The sequence below is a fragment of the Oncorhynchus mykiss genome, chromosome 11 (genome assembly GCF_013265735.2).
Source record: "Oncorhynchus mykiss isolate Arlee chromosome 11, USDA_OmykA_1.1, whole genome shotgun sequence".
Taxonomy (NCBI): Eukaryota; Metazoa; Chordata; class Actinopteri; order Salmoniformes; family Salmonidae; genus Oncorhynchus; species Oncorhynchus mykiss.
The window spans coordinates 82,225,110-82,246,722 of record NC_048575.1 but is presented as its reverse complement, the minus strand read 5'-3'; the positions used below and the strand labels follow the sequence as shown (position 1 = coordinate 82,246,722).

The 21,613-nt window shown below is 44.8% G+C and overlaps 1 protein-coding gene across 1 annotated transcript in view; it reads left to right on the top strand.

The window, feature by feature from the left end:
• Positions 1 to 1,548: 1,548 nt before the first annotated feature.
• The window catches only part of LOC110535140 (poly (ADP-ribose) polymerase family, member 8), an 84,207-nt gene continuing 64,142 nt past the window's right edge, over positions 1,549 to 21,613 (top strand). The window contains exons 1-3 of the mRNA XM_036936522.1: positions 1,549 to 2,295; positions 4,198 to 4,252; positions 20,143 to 20,180. Coding sequence (XP_036792417.1) covers positions 2,205 to 2,295; positions 4,198 to 4,252; positions 20,143 to 20,180 — 184 coding nt within the window. The 5' untranslated portion in view covers positions 1,549 to 2,204. The remainder of the gene's footprint in view (positions 2,296 to 4,197; positions 4,253 to 20,142; positions 20,181 to 21,613) is intronic.

Sequence of the window (21,613 nt, the reverse complement as noted above, 5' to 3'; positions counted from 1 at the left end):
TTCTTCAGAAGTTCCAGCTAATTAATTAGCTAGCTATCATACAGTAGGCAGGTTAACGTTAGTTAGCTAATTATTTTGCGAGCTATCATACAGTAGGCAGGCTAACATTAGTTAGCTAATTAATTATCTAGCTATCATACAGTAGGCAGGCTAACATTAGTTAGCTAATTAATTAGCTAGCTATCGTACAGTAGGCAGGCTAACGTTAGTTAGCTAATTAATTAGCTAGCTATCATACAGTGGGCAGGCTAACGTTAGTTAGCTAATTAATTAGCTAGCTATCATACAGTGGGCAGGCTAACGTTAGTTAGCTAATTAATTTTCTAGCTATCATACAGTGGGCAGGCTAACGTTAGTTAGCTAATTAATTGTCTAGCTATCATACAGTGGGCAGGCTAACGTTAGTTAGCTAATTAATTAGCTAGCTATCATACAGTGGGCAGGCTAACGTTAGTTAGCTAATTAATTAGCTAGCTATCATACAGTAGGTAGGCTAACGTTAGTTAGCTAATTAATTAGCTAGCTATCATACAGTAGGCAGGCTAACGTTAGTTAGCTAATTAATTAGCTAGCTATCATACAGTAGGCAGGCTAACGTTAGTTAGCTAATTAATTAGCTAGCTATCATACAGTAGGCAGGCTAACGTTAGTTAGCTAATTAATTTTCTAGCTATCATACAGTGGGCAGGCTAACGTTAGTTAGCTAATTAATTTTCTAGCTATCATACAGTGGGCAGGCTAACGTTAGTTAGCTAATTAATTAGCTAGCTATCATACAGTAGGCGTATATTAATAATGATATATTTAATATAAGTAGACATGCACTCGTAATTGACTGTAGCCCATATCAAGCACCCACAAGCTGGAAACACAATCATCACGGGATGAACGAGTGATGACTTTCCGGGCAAGTGCAGTCCATCTATAAAAATCATTCCTGCCTCCCTTGTTCTGCAAGTGTCCACTTCACTTGAGGGCTGAGGGGATGGTCTTTTAAGTGTTTGGAATGCAGACATGCACTGTCAACTGTGGGACCTTGTATAGACAGGTGTGTGCCTTTCCAAATCATGTCCAGCCTATTGAATTTACCACAGGTGGACTCCAATCAAGTTGTAGAAACAGCTCAAGGATGATCAATGGAAACAGAATGCACCTGAGCTCGATTTCGAGTCTCATAAAACTTGCTTTGTGGTCTAAATTTAAGATGATGATTAGGCATAAGGTTAGCAGTGTGGTTAAGGTTAGGTTTCAAATCTGGTTTTAAAAAGAGCAGTGGTGGAAATAGGCGAGGTTTATGACTTTGTGGCTGTGGTAACTAGCGACGACCTTAGTTGGAGTTAAAGCGATGTTGGTTTCACTTTAAGACTAGCAGTCGGCTCATAGTTTTAGCACAGATGGAACAATGAGCCAGATATTTCACCGGATATATAAATATGAATCATCCGGTTGGCGTTTCCAAATATGGCGATAAATGGAAGCCCAGTGTTCGGTTAGTTGAAGAACATATCGCGAGATATTATTTTGGCCGAAATTCTGCACATTTTCTCATCACTGAAACATTTGATCTCTTACCGGTTATCGATTTACAAAATTTGAATCTGTAACAAACCGAGTGGAATGCTTTTTGCAGACTTTACCCTTTGCCAGAAGTGTTTTTCTTTCTCTCCATTTTAATTGAATGCACACGCCAACATCACAGAGTAGGCGTTCCCCATCGGAAAAATCCAAATAAATGCCAGAGGATCTCACTAACTGGCGCTTGTTCGGCCCGTTATGATTCATTTGCCTTCATTGGAAACGACAGGCTCAGGTCTATCTTGGTTAATAACAATCTTTGATCTAAGCTTTACAGATCGCCATTATTGGGTTTAGCAGTGGAATAGCGATTAAGAGTGCAGACTGGGGCTTTAGGAGTAAAAGTGGAACAGGCTATTTTAATGAAATCCATCGAAGTGCGGAACTACTACTACTGCCGACTCCTGCTGTATAATAGTATCATCATCGGTTGTTATTCGAGATGATATCCGCTACGAGCTGAAACGAAACGGTACGAAGATCGGACACCTGGAATACAACCAAAGCAGAATCAACCAGCCAGCCCAGCTCCATCGAACATTCAGTTTACTGGAAATACATCAGTCCTTTGATGGGATCTTATTTTGCCTTTATTAGAGAAGAGAAGCCATTCCCGTGGGGTTTATTTCATGGGGATGTGTTCAAGACAAGAGAGAATACAAAAAGACGTCAACATCGTAATTCAAAGGTGCAAGGCAGAGAAAGACTGCCTTTTCTCTGGTGAGTGTGTCTGTGTACAGTAGTGGAACGGTACGTGTTCCACCCAGGTTAATAAAGCCGTATGTTGATACACACACACACACACTCATCCGTTTCGTTCTTGTCCTCGATAGCAAAAAAACATCAAAAGCATCTTCTAGACACAGTTGTCAACATCACAAATGAATCTAATTATTGACCGACATTTTATTTGATAGGTGTGTGCGGTGATTAAATTGGTCAAGCCTAAAGTGTCTTGAGTTATCATTACATTTTGGTGTGGCAAAATATTAGACCATGGTACGGAAAGTTTTTATTTTTTAAATGTGACTAATTATTTGAAACATTTAAAATAGAATGGAGTAGAAAAACAACATTAATATGCTTGTCATGATGACACGGCTTTGGTTCAACATCCCTACAGATTGACGGACAGCCATAATATTGATGACACCAGCCGTAGCTAGTCTATTCGCCTATCGACGTTAGTTGTACCGGACGTAGGCTAACGGTTGTGTAAACTTATACTGACACATATTAACGCAACAAATAAAGTGTTGGTCCCATGTTTCATGAGCTGAAATAAAATATCCCAGAAATGTTTCATATGCACTAAAATCTTATTTCTCTCAAATGTTGTGCACAAATTATTTTTACATCCATGTTAGTGAGTATTTATCCTTTGCCAAGATAATCCATCCACCTGACAGATGTCGCATATCAAGAAGCTGATTTAACAGCATGATCATTATACAGGTGCACCTTGTGCTGGGGACAAGTTGTGGGAGCGTGCATATTGGCAGGCTGACAGCAAGAATGTCCACCAGAGAATTAAATGTTAATTTCTCTATCATAAGCTGCCTCTAATGTCTTTTTAGAGAATTTGTCAGTATGTCCAACAGTTCGGTGTCGTAACCAACTTCAGTGGGCCAATGCTTACCTTCGATGGCCACTGGCCTCGCTGGAGAAGTGTCCTCTTCACGGATGAATCCTGGTTTCAACTGTACCGGGAAGATGGCAGACAGCGTGCGTGTATGACATCATGTGGGTGACGTCAACGTTGTGAAGTGTGCCCCATGGTGGGGTGGTATGGGCAGGCAGAAGCTACGGTCAACAAACAGTTGCATTTTATCGATGGCTATTTGAATGCACAGAGATACCGTGACGAGATCCTGAGGCCCGTTGTCGTGCCATTCAGCCACCGCCATCACCTCATGTTTCAGCATAATGCACGGCCCCATGTAACGCAAGGATCTGTACACAATTCCTGGAAGCTGAAAATGTCCCAATTCTTCTATGGCCTGCATACTCACCAGATATGTCACCCGTTGAGCATGTTTGGGATGCTCTGGAGTTCCCGCCAATATCTAGCGTCTTCAGTCATTTGAGGAGTGGGACAACATTCCACAGCCTGATCAACTCTATATGAATGAGATGTGTCGTGCTGCATGAGGCATAGTTAAATAAAGGTGTTGTACTCCATAGCCTAGTTAAATAAAAACAAAATGGTGGTCACATCAGATACTGACCACACCCCTTTTTAAAAATATTTTTTAAAAGGTATCTTTGACCCATAATGCGTATCTGTATTCCTAGTCACGTGACATCCATAGATTAGGGCCTAATTCATTCATTTATATGAACTGTAACTCTTAGTAAAAACTTTGAAATTGTTGCATGTTGTGATTTATATTTTTGTTGAGCCAACAATTTTTTTACCTCCTTTTTATATATTTTGTCCATCAGTGGGCACCCCCTTTCAATGTTTCCATGGAAACTGCATTTGTTGAAAGGGGACTTCCCCCCCCCCCCCCCCCCCCCCCTTTCTTCTCCCTGTGGCCTGGCATAGCAGTGGCTTGGTTAATAACCCTCCTCTTTGGTTTCTGTTCTGACCGGTTCTGTTTCCCCTGTTATTTATTTCAGATTTCAGATACTCTGACGCCACCTTCACCTTCACCTATTCCAAAGGCTCCAGAAGGTACAGTACAACGTTCAGAGAATTACACTTCCTGTATCTTACTGGGTCATGGCTTGTCTACTGGTTGTCATCAGGGCTGGTTGTTTACACTTCCTGTATCTTACTGGGCTTGTCTACTGGTTGTCATCAGGGCTGGTTGTTTACACGTTCTGTATCTTACTGGGCTTGTCTACTGGTTGTCATCAGGGCTGGTTGTTTACACTTCCTGTATCTTACTGGGCTTGTCTCCTGGTTGTCATCAGGGCTGGTTGTTTACACTTCCTGTATCTTACTGGGCTTGTCTACTGGTTGTCATCAGGGCTGGTTGTTTACACTTCCTGTATCTTACTGGGCTTGTCTACTGGTTGTCATCAGGGCTGGTTGTTTACATGTTCTGTATCTTACTGGGCTTGTCTACTGTTTGTCATCAGGGCTGGTTGTTTACACTTCCTGTATCTTACTGGGCTTGTCTACTGGTTGTCATCAGGGCTGGTTGTTTACACGTTCTGTATCTTACTGGGCTTGTCTACTGGTTGTCATCAGGGCTGGTTGTTTACACGTTCTGTATCTTACTGGGCTTGTCTACTGGTTGTCATCAGGGCTGGTTGTTTACACGTTCTGTATCTTACTGGGCTTGTCTACTGGTTGTCATCAGGGCTGGTTGTTTACACTTCCTGTATCTTACTGGGCTTGTCTCCTGGTTGTCATCAGGGCTGGTTGTTTACACTTCCTGTATCTTACTGGGCTTGTCTACTGGTTGTCATCAGGGCTGGTTGTTTACACTTCCTGTATCTTACTGGGCTTGTCTACTGGTTGTCATCAGGGCTGGTTGTTTACACTTCCTGTATCTTACTGGGCTTGTCTCCTGGTTGTCATCAGGGCTGGTTGTTTACACTTCCTGTATCTTACTGGGCTTGTCTACTGGTTGTCATCAGGGCTGGTTGTTCAGCTGGGTTTTTCATATGAATGATGTGTGTTTGCTGGGGTGAGGGGGGCTGGACCGTTGGACCTACCTTTAAATCCACTTGACAGTCCCCCTGTGAGGCACAAATTAACTACCAGGACTGCCCTCCTTCAGGCCTGTAATTCATTGGATATATATGCTAATTTTAAATGATGCTGTTGAGGTCTGAACCTACAGTACCTAACCGTTGCTCACTGGACCAGCACCATTATCGATGAGACTGGTCCCAGGCCCTGATAGATTTAGGTATGTCTGGTATATAAGACTTCATTTTCGTCAAGTCTTCTAATATAGTTGACTGTAGTCGTTATTACATCCTAGACTTGGGTAGAGTTGATTCTGTAGTCGTTATTACATCCTAGACTTGGGTAGGGTTGACTCTGTAGTCGTTACTATATCCTGGACTTGGGTAGGGTTGACTCTGTAGTCATTACTATATCCTGGACTTGGGTAGGGTTGACTCTGTAGACATTATTATGTCCTGGACTTGGGTAGGGTTGACTCTGTAGTCATTACTATATCCTGGACTTGGGTAAGGTTGACTGTAGTCGTTACTATATCCTGGACTTGGGTAGGGTTGACTCTGTATTCATTACTATATCCTGGACTTGGGTAGGGTTGACTCTGTAGTCATTACTATATCCTGGACTTGGGTAGGGTTGACTCTGTAGTCGTTACTATATCCTGGACTTGGGTAGGGTTGACTCTGTAGTCATTACTATATCCTGGACTTGGGTAGGGTTGACTGTAGTCGTTACTATATCCTGGACTTGGGTAGGGTTGACTCTGTAGTCGTTACTATATCCTGGACTTGGGTAGGGTTGACTCTGTAGTCATTAAAAAAATGTCTTCCTGATCTGAAACTCGTGCTAGATGTTAATAAAACCACAGTTGTGTCATTCTCTAGGTTTCGTAATACTGACCCTGGGTACCTGCGTATTTTGCACATTTTAAATGGAGTCCAAATTGAGCAAGTTACCCATCTTTTAAATTTTTATAATGACTTATTAATGACTATTTTTGATTGACGATAAGCTCTCTCTTTTTTAAAACGCACATTGAAATGCTGAGCATATAGTTTGGTTTCTTTTTTTGTAGAAAGAATTCCTGCCTCACTTTGAAAAGTAGAAGGAAGATTGTTCAAGCAAACTCTTCTCCCAGTAGTTGATTATGGTGATCTAATCTCCATGCATTCTGCAGTCTCTGTTTTTAAAACCTTCAGACTCAGTCCATCACTCAGCATTGTGGTTTACCACTGGGGACAGTTTTTTCTCATTCACATCACTGCATTTTGTATAGTTCTGTTGGCTGGCAGTCTGACTTCCAGAAGGGCATTTTGTATGTGAAGCAGTTCTTCAGAGACTCCCCCCACTACCTCAGCTCCCATATTAATTGGAGATCCAGCCCTCCCCCTGGCCGGTTCTGGGTGTCCTGCGGGTCTCCACTGAGCTGGGGGGGGGGGGGGGGAATACTTGTTTTTATTCCCCCTGCTCGTGGAATAGCCTTTAGGCCACCTTGAAGCTGGACTCGCTGATCTCCATTGGCCAGTTTAGATCCATTCTGAGGGACATAATGTGATAGTTTTTTTTGATTCATCTTGTTTTTATTGTGTTGTTGTTGTCCCCCCACCCCCCCCCCCCCCCCCCCCCCCCCCCCCCGGTAGGGTCAACTCTGTAGTTACCCAGAATGTGATATGGTTGAAATGGGAAATCTCTCTGTATGGTGACGCAAGTCTTTTAGATGTTGTACACACAAACTTTATCTTCAATGTTATATTCCATTTTGTTGCAAGTGATACCTCTCTGGCCATTCCACAGGTAGCTGCCAAAATAAAGGAAACACTTGAGTAAACAAGGGATACAAAGTATATTGAAAGCAGGTGCTTCCACACAGGAAGTTCCAGACACTTGTATAATCTATGCCAAGGTGCCAAGGTGAAGGAGGATGTGTTCAACCCTCAGTTCCCGAAGCTTCTCTATTCCGTGTGTTTTGTAGCCTAATAGAGTTTACCCAGGATCGGATCCACTCTTTGCGTCCGTGAACTTACACCTCTCTGTTCTTCGTGGCCTTTCTCCGCTGGAGATCTGTTGGCGGATGGGATTGTCTGACTGACCGACTGACTACAACCTTTTTTTGTATACGGTATTTCATTTGTTTTGATGTGACATATACGGTGATGATTTGTGTAGTTAGTTGTAGTTGAGGACTTAGTAAGAGTTGATACGCTTTAAAGTTCTGTGGTAAAATAATTGTTTTATTGATTGTATGGTTTAATACCGGGTTTACGCTACACGGAATGAACGGACAAACATTGCGTGACTAAGGTCACGGGAGTTCCCTGAACTCCTTTACCGGGCTGGACTCCTTCTTTTTTAAATTTTTAAATTTTTAATTTTTATTTTTTTAGGCCCGAGGTACAGGACATTTCTGGAGGAACCAGAACTCATTGTGTTATATTATGTGTGTGTGTGTAATAATTTATGTTGGTAATACAACCCACTCAAAAGAATATAGTTGTTTTTGAAGTTCTTTCTAATGTTTTAAGGGTTTCTGAAAAGTTTATTTCCATCCTGACTTTTGCATAAGTCCTTTGTATTGGTGTAGACTTGACGGACCAGATGGGACTCATTCCCTCCCAAACCAAAAGGAGAAACCAATGTTTTCTGGCACCCCTATAAATAATAACCTCAAGTCAAAACCCTTACAAGACGGGTGTGTTTATGAGAGTGAGGGAGACCGACAGGGGTGTGTTTATGAGAGTGAGGGAGACCGACAGGGGTGTGTTTATGAGAGTGAGGGAGACCGAGAGAGAGGTGTGTTTATGAGAGTGAGTGAGAGGTGTTTTTATGAGAGTGAGTGAGATGGGTGTGTTTGAGAGTGAGTGAGAGAGGTGTTTATGAGAGTGAGTGAGATGGGTGTGTTTGAGAGTGAGTGAGAGAGGTGTTTATGAGAGTGAGGGAGAGAGAGAGAGGTGTGTTTATGAGAGTGAGACAGAGTGTGAGGAAGGGAGGGTGTGTTTATGAGAGTGAGACAGTGTGAGGAAGGGAGGGTGTGTGTTTATGAGTGAGTGTGGGAGACAGAGAGGTGTGTTAATGAGGGTGAGTGAGAGGTGTGTTTATGAGAGTGAGACAGAGTGTAAGGAAGGGAGGTTGTGTGTTTGTGAGAGTGGGACAGAGTGAGGAAGGGAGGGTGTGTTTTATGAGAGTGAGACAGAGGGTGAGGAAGAGAGGGTGTGTGTTTATGAGAGTGAGACAGTGTGAGGAAGGGAGGGTGTGTGTTTATGAGAGAGACAGAGAGTGAGGAAGAGAGGGTGTGTGTTTATGAGAGTGAGACAGAGTGTGAGGAAGGGAGGGTGTGTGTTTATGAGAGAGACAGAGAGTGAGGAAGAGAGGGTGTGTGTTTATGAGAGTGAGACAGTGTGGAAGGGAGGGTGTGTGTTTAAGAGAGTGAGACAGAGAGTGAGGAAGAGAGGGTGTGTGTTTATGAGAGTGAGACAGTGTGGAAGGGAGGGTGTGTGTTTATGAGAGTGAGGAAGGGAGGGTGTGTGTATGAGAGTGAGACAGAGAGTGAGGAAGAGAGGGTGTGTTTATGAGAGTGAGACAGTGTGGAAGGGAGGGTGTGTGTTTATGAGAGTGAGGAAGGGAGGGTGTGTGTTTGAGTGTGAGGAAGGGAGGGTTTGTGTGTATGAGTGAGACAGTGTGAGGAAGGGAGCGTGTGTTTATGAGTGTGAGGAAGGGAGCGTGTGTTTATGAGTGTGAGGAAGGGAGGGTGTTTATGAGTGTGAGGAAGGGAGGGTGTGTGTGAGACAGTGTGTGAGGAAGGGAGGGTGTGTGCGAGACAGTGTGTGAGGAAGGGAGGGTGTGTGCGAGACAGTGTGTGAGGAAGGGAGGGTGTGTGCGAGACAGTGTGTGAGGAAGGGAGGGTGTGTGTGAGACAGTGTGTGAGGAAGGGAGGGTGTGTGTGAGACCGTGTGTGAGGAAGGGAGGGTGTGTGTGAGGAAGGGAGGGTGTGTGTGAGACAGTGTGTGAGGAAGGGAGGGTGTGTGTGAGACAGTGTGTGAGGAAGGGAGGGTGTGTGTGAGGAAGGGAGGGTGTGTGTGAGACAGTGTGTGAGGAAGGGAGGGTGTGTGCGAGACAGTGTGTGAGGAAGGGAGGGTGTGTGCGAGACAGTGTGTGAGGAAGGGAGGGTGTGTGTGAGACAGTGTGTGAGGAAGGGTGGGTGTGTGTGAGGAAGGGAGGGTGTGTGTGAGACAGTGTGTGAGGAAGGGAGGGTGTGTGTGAGACAGTGTGTGAGGAAAGGAGGGTGTGTGTGAGGAAAGGAGGGTGTGTGTGAGGAAGGGAGGGTGTGTGTGAGACAGTTTGTGAGGAAGGGAGGGTTTGTGTGTATGAGAGTGAGACAGAGAGTGAGGAAGAGAGGGTGTTTGTTTATGAGAGTGAGGAAGGGAGGGTGTGTGTGAGACAGTGTATGAGGAAGGGAGGGTTTGTGTGTATGAGAGTGAGACAGAGAGTGAGGAAGAGAGGGTGTGTGTTTATGAGTGTGAGGAAGGGAGGGTGTTTGTGTGAGACAGTGTGTGAGGAAGGGAGGGTGTGTGTGAGGGAGGGTGTGTGTGAGGAAGGGAGGGTGTGTGTGAGGAAGGGAGGGTGTGTGTGAGGAAGGGAGGGTGTGTGTGAGACAGTGTGTGAGGAAGGGAGGGTGTGTGTGATGAAGGGAGGGTGTGTGTGAGGAAGGGAGGGTGTTTATGAGTGTGAGGAAGGGAGGGTGTGTGTGAGACAGTGTGTGAGGAAGGGAGGGTGTGTGTGAGGAAGGGAGGGTGTGTGTGAGACAGTGTGTGAGGAAGGGAGGGTGTGTGCGAGACAGTGTGTGAGGAAGGGAGGGTGTGTGCGAGACAGTGTGTGAGGAAGGGAGGGTGTGTGCGAGACAGTGTGTGAGGAAGGGAGGGTGTGTGTGAGACAGTGTGTGAGGAAGGGAGGGTGTGTGTGAGACCGTGTGTGAGGAAGGGAGGGTGTGTGTGAGGAAGGGAGGGTGTGTGTGAGACAGTGTGTGAGGAAGGGAGGGTGTGTGTGAGACAGTGTGTGAGGAAGGGAGGGTGTGTGTGAGGAAGGGAGGGTGTGTGTGAGACAGTGTGTGAGGAAGGGAGGGTGTGTGCGAGACAGTGTGTGAGGAAGGGAGGGTGTGTGTGAGACAGTGTGTGAGGAAGGGAGGGTGTGTGTGAGACAGTGTGTGAGGAAGGGAGGGTGTGTGTGAGACAGTGTGTGAGGAAGGGAGGGTGTGTGTGAGACAGTGTGTGAGGAAAGGAGGGTGTGTGTGAGGAAAGGAGGGTGTGTGTGAGGAAGGGAGGGTGTGTGTGAGACAGTGTGTGAGGAAGGGAGGGTGTGTGTGAGACAGTGTGTGAGGAAGGGAGGGTGTGTGTGAGACAGTGTGTGAGGAAGGGAGGGTGTGTGTGAGACAGTGTGTGAGGAAAGGAGGGTGTGTGTGAGGAAAGGAGGGTGTGTGTGAGGAAGGGAGGGTGTGTGTGAGACAGTGTGTGAGGAAGGGAGGGTTTGTGTGTATGAGAGTGAGACAGAGAGTGAGGAAGAGAGGGTGTGTGTTTATGAGTGTGAGGAAGGGAGGGTGTTTGTGTGAGACAGTGTGTGAGGAAGGGAGGGTGTGTGTGAGACAGTGTGTGAGGAAGGGAGGGTTTGTGTGTATGAGAGTGAGACAGAGAGTGAGGAAGAGAGGGTGTGTGTTTATGAGAGTGAGGAAGGGAGGGTGTGTGTTTATGAGTGAGACAGAGTGTGAGGAAGGGAGGGTGTGTGTGAGACAGTGTGTGAGGAAGGGAGGGTGTGTGAGAGACAGTGTGTGAGGAAGGAAGGGAGGGTGTGTGAGAGACGGTGTGTGAGGAAGGGAGGGTGTGTGTGAGACAGTGTGTGAGGAAGGGAGGGTGTGTGTGAGGAAGGGAGGGTGTGTGAGACAGTGTGTGAGGAAGGGAGGGTGTGTGAGACAGTGTGTGAGGAAGGGAGGGTGTGTGTGAGACAGTGTGTGAGGAAGGGAGGGTGTGTGTGTGAGACAGTGTGTGAGGAAGGGAGGGTGTGTGTGAGACTGTGTGAGGAAGGGAGGGTGTGTGTGAGACAGTGTGTGAGGAAGGGAGGGTGTGTGTGAGACAGTGTGTGAGGAAGGGAGGGTGTGTGTGAGGGAGGGTGTGTGTGAGGAAGGGAGGGTGTGTGTGAGGAAGGGAGGGTGTGTGTGAGGAAGGGAGGGTGTGTGTGAGGAAGGGAGGGTGTGTGTGAGGAAGGGAGGGTGTGTGTGAGACAGTGTGTGAGGAAGGGAGGGTGTGTGTGAGACAGTGTGTGAGGAAGGGAGGGTGTGTGTGAGGAAGGGAGGGTGTGTGTGAGGAAGGGAGGGTGTGTGTGAGGAAGGGAGGGTGTGTGTGAGGAAGGGAGGGTGTGTGTGAGACAGTGTGTGTGATGAAGGGAGGGTGTGTGTGATGAAGGGAGGGTGTGTGTGAGGAAGGGAGGGTGTGTGAGGAAGGGAGGGTGTGTGTGAGGAAGGGAGGGTGTGTGTGAGACAGTGTGTGAGGAAGGGAGGGTGTGTGTGAGACGGTGTGTGAGGAAGGGAGGGTGTGTGTGAGACAGTGTGTGAGGAAGGGAGGGTGTGTGTGAGACAGTGTGTGAGGAAGGGAGGGAGTGTGTGAGGAAGGGAGGGTGTGTGTGTGAGGAAGGGAGGGTGTGTGTGAGGAAGGGAGGGTGTGTGTGAGACAGTGTGTGAGGAAGGGAGGGTGTGTGTGAGGAAGGGAGGGTGTGTGTGAGGGAGGGTGTGTGTGAGACAGTGTGTGAGGAAGGGAGGGTATGTTTGAGACTGTGTGAGGAAGGGAGGGTGTGTGTGAGACTGTGTGAGGAAGGCAGGGTGTGTGTGAGACGGTGTGTGTGTGTGACAGTGTGTGAGGAAGGGAGGGTGTGTGTGAGACAGTGTGTGAGGAAGGGAGGGTGTGTGTGAGGAAGGGAGGGTGTGTGTGAGGAAGGGAGGGTGTGTGTGAGGAAGGGAGGGTGTGTGTGAGGAAGGGAGGGTGTGTGTTTATGAGTATGAGGAAGGGAGGGTGTGTGTGAGGGAGGGAGGGTGTGTGTGAGGAAGGGAGGGTGTGTGTGAGGAAGGGAGGGTGTGTTTCTGCATTAATTGAAGAGTAAAGTTTAATGTAGTGTTTTCCCTTGCTGACATAATGACATGCAGCTCGTTATGCCTGTGTCATGCCTGTGTCATGCCTGTGTCATGCCTGTGTCATGCCTGTGTCTCACAGGAGGTTGGTGGCACCTTAATTGGGGAGGACTGGCTCGTGGTAATGGCTGGAGCGGAGTCAGTGGAATGGTATTAGACACACGGTTTCTAAAAGTACACTACCTGGGTAGTACAATGTCTCAGATAGGGTTCCACATGGCCTCAGGTTCTAAGAAGGGTGATGACTGGCAGGAACCGTCAAGCTGTTTAAAATAAAATAAAAACCACAATGCTTGTTGTCTTGTCGTTCATCTGGCAGTACTTTATTTCAAAAGGACCTGTAAGGGCTGATTGACAGACCTCTGTCAGTCACTCTGAAGCAGACAGTTTTTCCAAAGTGCATCGAAAGCAATGAGGCCTTTTTTTTTGTTTCTCAACCAAGATTCTTCTTCCTGTCGTTTCTCCGTGTGTGTGTGTGTGGACTCTGTGTCATTATGGTAGAACAGGGAAGTCACATGTTTCCTGTCTACTGTAACATTCAGACACTTGTGAGAAACATCTGAAGTCTACTCTGAAAAGAAGGTTCTTTAATTGGCTTGTCCCCGAGAGCCGTTGTCTTTTTTAAAAATGTGTATTTTTTCCCATATATAGACACACCCTATGTGTTTTAATAAAAAATCAACTATATGTATTGAACTTGTCTTTTTTTTAAGCACACAGTTTGATTAAATAATTAAGAGGGAGCCAGAGATCAAGATAACCTGACCCCTCCTCATGCTGCTGGCCTTCGCTGATTCTGCCTGCCTACCATTTCTACTGGTCTCTGTGCCAGTTATAATTTATAATAGTCTATCTCAAAATCATTATCATGTGGTTAGCCTACATTCAATTAAGAATTATACGAATCTAAACGTAACTGTGTAAAAATAGCATACATAAAGCCAACAAATAGAAACATTGCAGCCTGCGGGTAGAAAATATCCTGATTTTAAAATAAATATGTATAGGATATATCACATTGGCTATGCATGGCCTGTCTGCAATCAACTTGAAACATTGTATCAACTGTGTCTGGCCTGAACGCTAGCAAACTTGCAGCATTTTATAAAATATTCTGTGCCCTCAGTTTCCTTTGCCAGTGAGCTCGGGACAGACACAGCTGTGGACTATTTGTGGAAAGGGATAAGAAGTAATCAGGTATTCTGTGACGTTTCCACTGGATCAGAGCAGTAACTGTTTTTAAATACGTTTGAGGAACCTTAGTCACTGGGGCTGCCTGTGTTTTGCGACAGCAGTGCCTACTACTACGATTTCGAAATCGACGTCGGCAACCGGATCCTGTGAAGCGCGGGAGTGGGCGGATTTCCTCGTCCTTCTCGCCAGCCGTGATTTTGGACAGCTTCACGGTAAGAAATGTGACCGTTCCTGGTGCAAAAACAATGTCCTATATCCCAGAGCTGGAGTAAATGACATTACTAAGCTGCTCCTGAATGGACTACGTCAGGACATGGACATTGATTCTATCGTAGTCCATTTGGGTTCTACTGACATAATGAAGGGCAGCTCTGAACAGTTGAAACTGGATTTTCAAAAGAGCTGATTGACTCTCTGCTAGACACTAATAAAAGACCCATCATATCTGGCCCTGTGCCCTTCTCTGAATCGTGGCATTGAACGCTTTAGCAGGATTCTTTCTCTTCACTAATTGGCTACGTGATTATTGCAGCTCCATGGGTTTAACGTTTGTTGAAATAATGTAATCAAACATTGTACATTAGAGGTGATGGAAATTAACGGTTAATGTAGGCTACTACTGGTGATCTGAGGAATTGATCAACACTAACAATCAAAGGGCAAACAATTCACGTTCTGGAGAAACAGACCGGTGTCTCCTGTGCCATGATTCATTTATTTTGTTGTCTATTTGCATGACTAAATACTTATCGGTCAACCAACAGCCTATTGACCAAACAATCGACCGCTTGACTAAATGGGGGGTCAGTCCTAGTTCTTAAATGGTTCTTCCTCTGCTCTTAAAGGTAAACTCTTACCCGATTATTTTATTTTTTATTATTATTTAAAAACATTTATTATTATTTAAAAACATTATTATTATTATTATTTATTATTATTTTAAAAACCTTTAGTTAAATGTGGGGTTCTTGACGTGGCCTCTACGGTTTTCCAGAATAACCCTTTTCATGGCACACAGCAAATTGACCAGTGTTAACTAGTGTTGATTTTGCTGTGTAGCATTTCTAGTGTTGATTGAAGAGTTAAATGTATAACACTCAGTGGTGTAAAAAATAACCCCAGTGTTGGTGTTAATAACCAGAGTTCAACCAAAACCATGCTTGGCGTTATATTGCAGGTTGATATCCTTTCTTACATTTTCTAGATATTGAAACAAAATTTGAAACAAAATTTAAAAAAAAATTTGCATTGATTTTAATCTTATTCTACTCATATATATAAATGACATGCATTTTTCTAAACCATTTCAATCTGTTACTTGGACTTATTGCAACCGTAACCAAAATGTTTGTCTTTGTTTAGATGTTTTAAGGGCTGGGCTGGGCTATAGGGCTGCTCTCATATCATAGTCTTCCCAACCCTGGCAGTCATTGTGAATAAAAAAAATATATATCCAAATGTTGGATTTTCTCAGGCTGGATTCCAATAGGAATTACACATCACTTTGCCATCCAGAGTAATGTGACTTGCAGGGATAAGAAGTAATAATATATTTAATATTGATTAATTATTGTAATAATGGAGCTGGTCATCGACCAGTGATCTTTGCGAACGCGAATAATACTGAAACTCGAGGTGTTTATATAGAAACCCCCAAAAACGTCTTATTCATGGTTGGTTCCACCCCTCCCCGGCAGATCTGGGCATCATAAGCTCCCTTGTTTTCTTCTTGTGGCTCTGTGTATGGGGTGTGTGAGGTCATAGTGTACAAACAAACTATAGCGTTACTCCTTTCTGCTGATTGACTTGTCAATGACGCTCAAGCTCAGTCTCTGTTCACTTCATATCACTACACAGCTGTGCCTGTGGAAGATAGCAAAAAGAACAGGATGGACTGAAGAACTGTGGTCACTCTGAGAGGCTCTTCGTCTTTATGCCGTGTGACCAAGTTACTCAAAAGCAAAGACGATTGGGACATTACAGGTCTATCCTGTTCCTCAAGTTTATCTCTATCCCATGGCCTTGACCATAAGCCCAGACCAGCGGCAGGGAGTGAACATTGAAAAGGGGAACCATATTTAATCAAAACAACAGAATTGGTAGAATATACATGTCTTACTATTGTTAATATTAATAGTTAACAATTATATGCTTAAACAAATCAGGTAAATATGTAATTTTACACACACAGAGTGGGACTACGCTAGCATCTGTCTATAGTATACACTACGCCGATGTCTGAGGAACGTATGTCATCGTTGGATTAAGACATTAGCTGCTGACTGAGTTGTCATTTCATCAAGTCAAATTCTGTCACTCCAAACTTTCTGAGTTTTTGATTAGCAGCAATCAACGGGTCCTGTCACTTCGAAGATTAACAAGGTCCCACTGGCTCCCTAGCCAGATCTAGTGTTTTTAAAATGCCCTTCAGATGGTCTCTGCTGGCTTTAGCCTCCCAGGTAGACCACAAACGGCCCAGACTTCAACAGTGCTTTGGCCCTGCGAATGTGAGGGAGGCAAGGGAGCAGTGTCTGTTGTGGTCAGACAACTGATTTTTAAGACGCTGGGACAACAAACTGCAGAAAGCAGTAATGTGGAACAGGAACAGTAGGTTGTTCTGGGTGACAAGACTAAATCAGATCCTACATTTATCTACAGCACACAGACACAACCTCTTCTCCTGGAAGCGTGCATCAATAGCCTTTTCAGTCCAACCCTCTTCCTGGAGATCTACAGTCCTGTAGGTTTTCAGTCCAACCCTCTTCCTGGAGATCTACAGTCCTGTAGGTTTTCAGTCCAACCCTCTTCCTGGAGATCTACAGTCCTGTAGGTTTTCAGTCCAACCCTCTTCCCGGAGATCTATAGTCCTGTAGGTTTTCAGTCCAACCCTCTTCCTGGAGATCTACAGTCCTGTGGGTTTTCAGTCCAAGCATTGCCTTTAAATTGTTTATCTTGGGTCAAGCGTTTTGGGTAGCCTTCCACAAGCTTCCCACAATAAGTTGGGTGAATTTTGGCTCATTCCTCCTGACAGAGCTGGTGTAACTGAGTCAGGTTTGAAGGCCTCCTTGCTCGCACACACTTTTTCAGTTCTGCCCACAAATTTTCTATGGAATTGAGGTCAGGGCTTTGTGATGGCCACTCCAATACCTTGCCTTTGTTGTCCTTAAGCCATTTTGCCACAACTTTGGAAGTATGCTTGGGGTCATTGTCCATTTGGAAGACCCATATGCGACCAAGCTTTAACTTCCTGACTGATGTCTTGAAATGTTGCTTCAATACATCCACATAATTTCCCTTCTGATAATGCCATCTATTTTGTGAAGTGCACCAGTCCCTTCTGCAGCAAAGCACCCCCACAACATGATGCTGCCACCCCGTGCGGTTCAAGGTTGGGATGGTGTTCTTTGACTTGCAAGCCTCCCCTTTTTCCTCCAAACATAACAATGGTCGTTATGGCCAAACAGGTCTATTTTTGTTTCATCAGACCAGAGGACATTTCTCCAAAAAGTATGATCTTTGTCCTCATGTGCAGTTGCAAACCGTAGTCTGGCTTTTTTTATGGCGGTTTTGGAGCAGTGGTTTCTTCCTTGCTGAGTGGCCTTTCAGGTTAGGTCGCTATAGTACTCGTTTTACTGTGGATATAGATACTTTTGTACCTGTTTCCTCCAACATCTTCACAAGGTTCTTTGCTGTTGTTCTGGGATTGAGTTGCACTTTTCACACCAAAGTACGTTCATCTCTAGGAGACAGAACGCATCTCCTTCCTGAGCAGTTTGACTGCTGCGTGGTCCCATGGTGTTTATACTTGCGTACTATTGTTTGTACAGATGAACGTGGTACCTTCAGGCGTTTGGAAATTGCTCCCAAGGATGAACCAGACTTGTCTGATTGGCTGATTTCTTTTGATTTTCCCATGTTGTCAAGCAAAGTGTCACTGAGTTTGAAGGTAGCCCTTGAAAAACATCCACAGGTACCCCTCCAATTGACTGAAATGATGTCAATTAGCCTATCAGAAGCTTCTGAAGCCATGACATGCTTTTCTGGAATTTTCCAAGCTGTTTAAAGGCACAGTCAACTTAGTGTATGTAAACTTCTGACCCACTGGAATTGTGATACAGTGAATTATAAGTGAAATAATCTGTCCGTAAACAATTGTTGGAAAAATGACTTGTGTCATGCACAAAGTAGATGTCCTAACCGACTTGCCAAAACTATAGTTTGTTAACAAGAAATGTGTTGAGTGGTTGAAAAACGCTTATGTTGGAGTCATTAAAACTCGTTCATGTAAACTTCTGACTTCAACTGTATTTAACCAGTGTATTGGGCAAGAGCCATGGGATGGTTTTTCAATACCGTTGAGACCATTTTCATTTCAGTTTTTTTAATACATGTAAATATTTGTAGCTACTTTTTTTAAGTAAATACCCGAGGTCACTCTTGTGCAATACCTTTTTTAAGGAGATAAAGAAGGTCGTGTTCTTCATTTCACCTGTCCTAAGCCCTGTGGTGTTTTGTTTACAACAAATAACAATAACGACGTGAGCCGTTCCATCACTTGCTGTGGTACACATCAGGTGATCTAGTTACATTATAGGAATTCACAACTAAATAGCTAGAGACCTTTTTTATAACTATTTAGTTACCTGTTTGAAATGTGGTAAATGCTCTGCAGTGGTGCATTTGGTTTGCTAATGTGTAATGAGCATAACAAGATGCATTTTAGTGGTTAGCTTCTTCCATTTATTAATCTTCTCTTGGTAACAGCAGAGAATCCCCTCCTGGATCAAGAGCCTTGTTGTCTAATTATTTGCTTTGTGCGTTGCAGCAAACTGTGAGTGACATTTTGTATAGTTTGGGTCAGAGACGATAAAATGTTGGCAATGCGTTCGTTAGCTTTTAGTTATCATTCTCTATAGGATTTTTACATGTACTTGTTAGCATTGCTAACCTTCGGATTACAGAGCCTCAGTGGTGTTTGAAAACAGCGCCCCTTGTGTTGATTGTTTTTTATAAGATAAGTTTAATGCTAGCTAGCAACTTACCTTGGCTCCTTGCTGCACTCGCATAACAGGTGGTCAGCCTGCCGCACAGTTTCCTCGTGGATTGCAATGGTAATCAGCTATAATCGGCATCCAAAAAATACAGATTATAGATTGTTATGAAACTAGAAATCGTCCCTAATTAATCGGCCATGCCGGTCGACCTCTAGTCTGAGCACTGATAAAGGGATTGTGCGTTCCTGCTGTAACTCGGGCAGTTGTTGTTGCCATCCTGTACCTGTCCCGCAGGTGTGATGTTCGGACGTACCGATCCTGTGCAGGTGTTGTTACATGTGGTCTGCCACTGCGAGGATGATCAGCTGTCCGTCCTGTCTCTCTGTAGTGCTGTATTAAGCATCTCACAGTACGAACATTGCAATTTATTGCCCTGGCCACATCTGCAGTCCTCATGCCTCCTTAGGCATGCTGCAAGGCACGTTCACGCAGATGAGCAAGGACCCTGTGCATCTTTCTTTTGGTGTTTTTCAGAGTCAGTAGAAAGGCCTCTTTAGTGTCCTAAGTTTTCATAACTGTGATCTTAATTGCCTACCGTGTGTAAGCTGTTAGTGTCTTAATGACCGTTCCACAGTTCATTAATTGTTTATGGTTCATTTTTACAAATTATCTTTGAAAGACAGGGTCCTGAAAAAGGGACGTTTCTTTTTTTGCTGAGTTTAGTTAGCTGCTGGCTAGCTAGTTAATCAATGTTCCGAGTCAGAGCAAGCTTAGCTAGCTAGTTATTCAATGTTCTGAGTCAGAGCAAGCGTAGCTAGCTAGTTAATCAATGCTCTGAGTCAGAGCAAGCGTAGCTAGCTAGTTAATCAATGCTCTGAGTCAGAGCAAGCGTAGCTAGCTAGCTAGTTAATCAATGTACTGAGTCAGAGCAAGCGTAGCTAGCTATATAGCCTGATACCAGTGATGGTGTAGGCTGTAATCTGCATGTTGTTTGTGCAACAGAATCTTCTAAATCAATGCGAAATAGGCGAAGAATGAATATGTTAGCAACATGAAGTAGCTAAGAGATTAATGTACTGCACTGTGACCATCAGCCAGCCATCGCTGGCTTGCATCCGGTACTGCAGTATGTCACCGTCAGCCAGACATCGCTGGGTAGTGGAGTGTGGGGGTGGGGGTGGGGTGGGAGTGAGGAAATGGGCCAAAGGGGGGCTGGCTGCCAATGCGCCTGATGATCCATTGAGCCACACAGAGCCGCTCAGGCTTCCAGTTTCACCGGCTCCAGTGTTAAGTCAACCAGGAACTATTGCGTCAGGTTCATTTAGGATCTTATTGAAGCCTACACACTCAGATCACAGGAGAGACGATACAGTAATGCACTGGTTTATAAGCCCAACTGGTTTCTGGGTATTTTTTTTCTTCCGTTTACTGTAACTCCTGATAGCTACTGTTCACACCTGCCTCGTTCTGTCACTCTGACAACTGTTGACGTGAAAGGGGGCTTTTGTAAAGGAATTTGATGGATGATAACGGTGATATTATGTGGTAATGTTTCCTCTCTTCTCCCTCAGGGTGTCGTACTCTGTGCACGTCTCTGATGACTACCCAGGTAAGAGACTGCGTCTTCACTGTCTCGACATGAGCTCACTGTGTGTCTCTGCATGGCTGTCGTCCATTATACAAGCTGTAATGACAGTCTTATGAAGGATTCATAGAAACAAATAAGTTGACTAGCGTTTTAAAAAAAAACAAATTTAAGTGCACAGTGTGAGAAGTCTTGTCATATTCACAGAGATGTACCCAGCTCACCATCTAGGTATGATGTGATCATATTATCATATCTTATATTAAATCCTGAGCTGCCATGATGCATGATATTAGTTGACTGACCCCTGACCTCTAACCTCAGGCTTGAGTGACTCACATCGGGACTCAGTGCTTGGGAGCGTCCAATAAGACCATGGCACTTGTTGCACAAGGCCTCCGTAGATTCTAAAACTATGGAGTATCCATCCGCAATGGCACCCTATCCCCTATATAGTGCCCCTAGGACTCTGGCACCCTATTCTCTATATAGAGCCCCTAGGACTCTGCCACCCTATTCCCTATATAGTGCCCCTAGGACTCTGGCACCCTAGTCCCTATATATTGCCCCTAGGACTCTGGCACCCTATTCCCTATATAGTGCCCCTAGGACTCTGGCACCCTAGTCCCTATATATTGCCCCTAGGACTCTGGCACCCTATTCCCTATATAGTGCCCCTAGGACTCTGGCACCCTATTCCCTATATAGAGCCCCTAGGACTCTGGCACCCTATTCCCTATATAGTGCCCCTAGGACTCTGGCACCCTATTCCCTATATAGAGCCCCTAGGACTCTGGCACCCTATTCCCTATATAGTGCCCCTAGGACTCTGGCACCCTATTCCCTATATAGAGCCCCTAGGACTCTGGCACCCTATTCCCTATATAGTGCCCCTAGGACTCTGGCACCCTATTCCCTATATAGTGCCCCTAGGACTCTGGCACCCTAGTCCCTATATAGTGCCCCTAGGACTCTGGCACCCTATTCCCTATATAGTGCCCCTAGGACTCTGGTCAAATGTAGTTCACTACAAAGGGAATATAGTCAAAAATGTATTTGTCAGATGTTATCTTCCCAATGATGCAGTGGAGCTCTATACAGGATGTACCAGATCAATGTGGAGCTATATACAGGAAGTACCAGATCAATGTGGAGCTCTATACAGGAAGTACCAGATCAATGTGGAGCTCTATACAGGATGTACCAGATCAATGTGGAGCTATATACAGGAAGTACCAGTACCAGATCAATGTGGAGCTATATACAGGAAGTACAAGTACCAGATCAATGTGGATCTATATACAGGAAGTACCAGTACCAGATCAATGTGGATCTATATACAGGAAGTACCAGTACCAGATCAATGTGGTGCTATATACAGGAAGTACCAGTACCAGATCAATGTGGTGCTATATACAGGAAGTACCAGTACCAGATCAATGTAGAGCTATATACAG